Source organism: Pinus tabuliformis, chromosome 6, assembly GCF_031772625.1.
Source record: "Pinus tabuliformis cultivar Carrire ecotype Pingquan chromosome 6, CPIR1, whole genome shotgun sequence".
Classification (NCBI taxonomy): domain Eukaryota; kingdom Viridiplantae; phylum Streptophyta; class Pinopsida; order Pinales; family Pinaceae; genus Pinus; species Pinus tabuliformis.
Window position 1 is genome coordinate 715,265,958 of NC_142292.1, and position 1,684 is coordinate 715,267,641.

General features: G+C 41.7%; 1 protein-coding gene across 1 annotated transcript; it reads right to left on the reverse strand.

The window, feature by feature from the left end:
- Positions 1–217: 217 nt before the first annotated feature.
- LOC149260675 (uncharacterized) lies at positions 218–727 on the reverse strand. The gene has a single exon (XM_089460936.1). The coding sequence runs from the start codon at positions 725–727 to the stop codon at positions 218–220; it is 510 nt and encodes a 169-aa protein (XP_089317062.1).
- Positions 728–1,684: the final 957 nt, after the last annotated feature.

A 1,684-nucleotide genomic window follows, 5' to 3' on the forward strand; every position in this document is an offset into this window, starting at 1 on the left:
GTAAGTCTATCTTGGAAAATATTGAAGCTCTGTTTAGTTGGTCAAAGAGGTCATCTATTCGAGGCATGGGGTACCTATTCCGAATGGTGGCCTTGTTTAGATCTCGGCAATCAATACATAACCTAAGAGTTCCATCCTTCTTCTTTACAAAGATCACTGGTGCACCCCAAGGTGACACACTAAGTCGGATAAATCCTTGATCAAGAAGTTATTTAAGCTATATACTCAACTCATTAAGCTCTGGGACAGTCATTTGATAAGGTGTTTTGGATATGGGTTCTATTCCTGGTTTCAAAGAAATGGAGAAATCGATTTCTTGAACTGGAGGCAAACCTGGTAGCTCTAGAGGGAATACATCTGCAAATTCGGAAAGTAGTGGGTGCAACTTATCCGAGGACTTCTCATCGGCATGAACCATCTCTACTGCATAAATCTTGCACCCTTTCCTCATACACTTATTAACCTTCTTGGTTGATATGAGGCGCAGTGTAACATTACGTCTAATGCCTTTTATTACTATGGTTTCTCCCTGGTCATTTTTTAGGAGAATTGTCTTATTATAGCAATCCAGTATAGCTTGATGAGATTCAAGCCAATCCATTCCTACAATTAAGTCATAAGTCCCTAGAGTCGTGCTATACAGGTTCATCTTGGTATCACACCCCCCAATGTTAACACTGCAATCTCTTACCATTGACCCTACTGATTGCTGAGAGCCTGATGCCATTTCTACCATTCTAAAGTTACTTTGCTCATGAGCTGTCAATCCACATCTAAGTATTGTTGAAGGAGAAATAAAACTATCAGTGGCACCTAGATCAATTAACATAGATAGAGGGATGTTATTGATCATACCTGCGGACTCCACCACTATGGCTTGGTGCTCAGCCTGGCGATGGTTTGTGGTTGCATGAATTCGGTGTGGGTTTTGTGGTCTTCCTCCTTTTGCTTTATGTCCTTGTTGTTTAATCCCAGTTTGATACCTTGGACAATCCCTTCTATAATGTGGACCTCCACATTGCCAACATTCTACTTGTTCTTGATTCTTACGTTGTACCTATCCTTGGCCACCAAATCCTCTACCCCCACTATTAGTGTTTCTCAAGTAGGACTGACCCCTACGTCCTCTTGGAGGCAGTCGAGAAGTTGCACTAGCGATCTAAGAAACATTGTTTTGTCTTCCCTGGAATCTACATGGCTGCCCCCCTAGTCTGTTTACCCTCATTGTGGGATGTTCCTTCCCTGTATTTTCATCAACCACCATTCGCTTTTTCATATTTATCGTCTTCAGGAATTATTTGGCTAAACTAGTGGTTGTTGCCATAGTGGTGGGTTTCCACATGGCAACTTCTGCTTGGACCAAAGGATTGAGTCCATGTAAGAATCTTTCAGCTTGATGTTGATCATCAGCCATATAGTCCACGTGATGGACCAACGCATAGAATTCAACTTCATAGTCCTCGATAGATCTACCATTCTGTCATACTGTATGGAAAGCCCCTATTTGTTGGTGTTTGTACTCCTCTGATAGGTACCTAGTTCGGAAGGCTTCCTCAAACATTTCCCAAGTGACTTGCAATAGGGTGACTTGCATATTTGTTTCTTCATTTACCCACCATAATAGAGCGTCTCCTTTTAGTAGACTCATTGATATATGGGAATTTTCCCTTGAAGTGTATGCCTT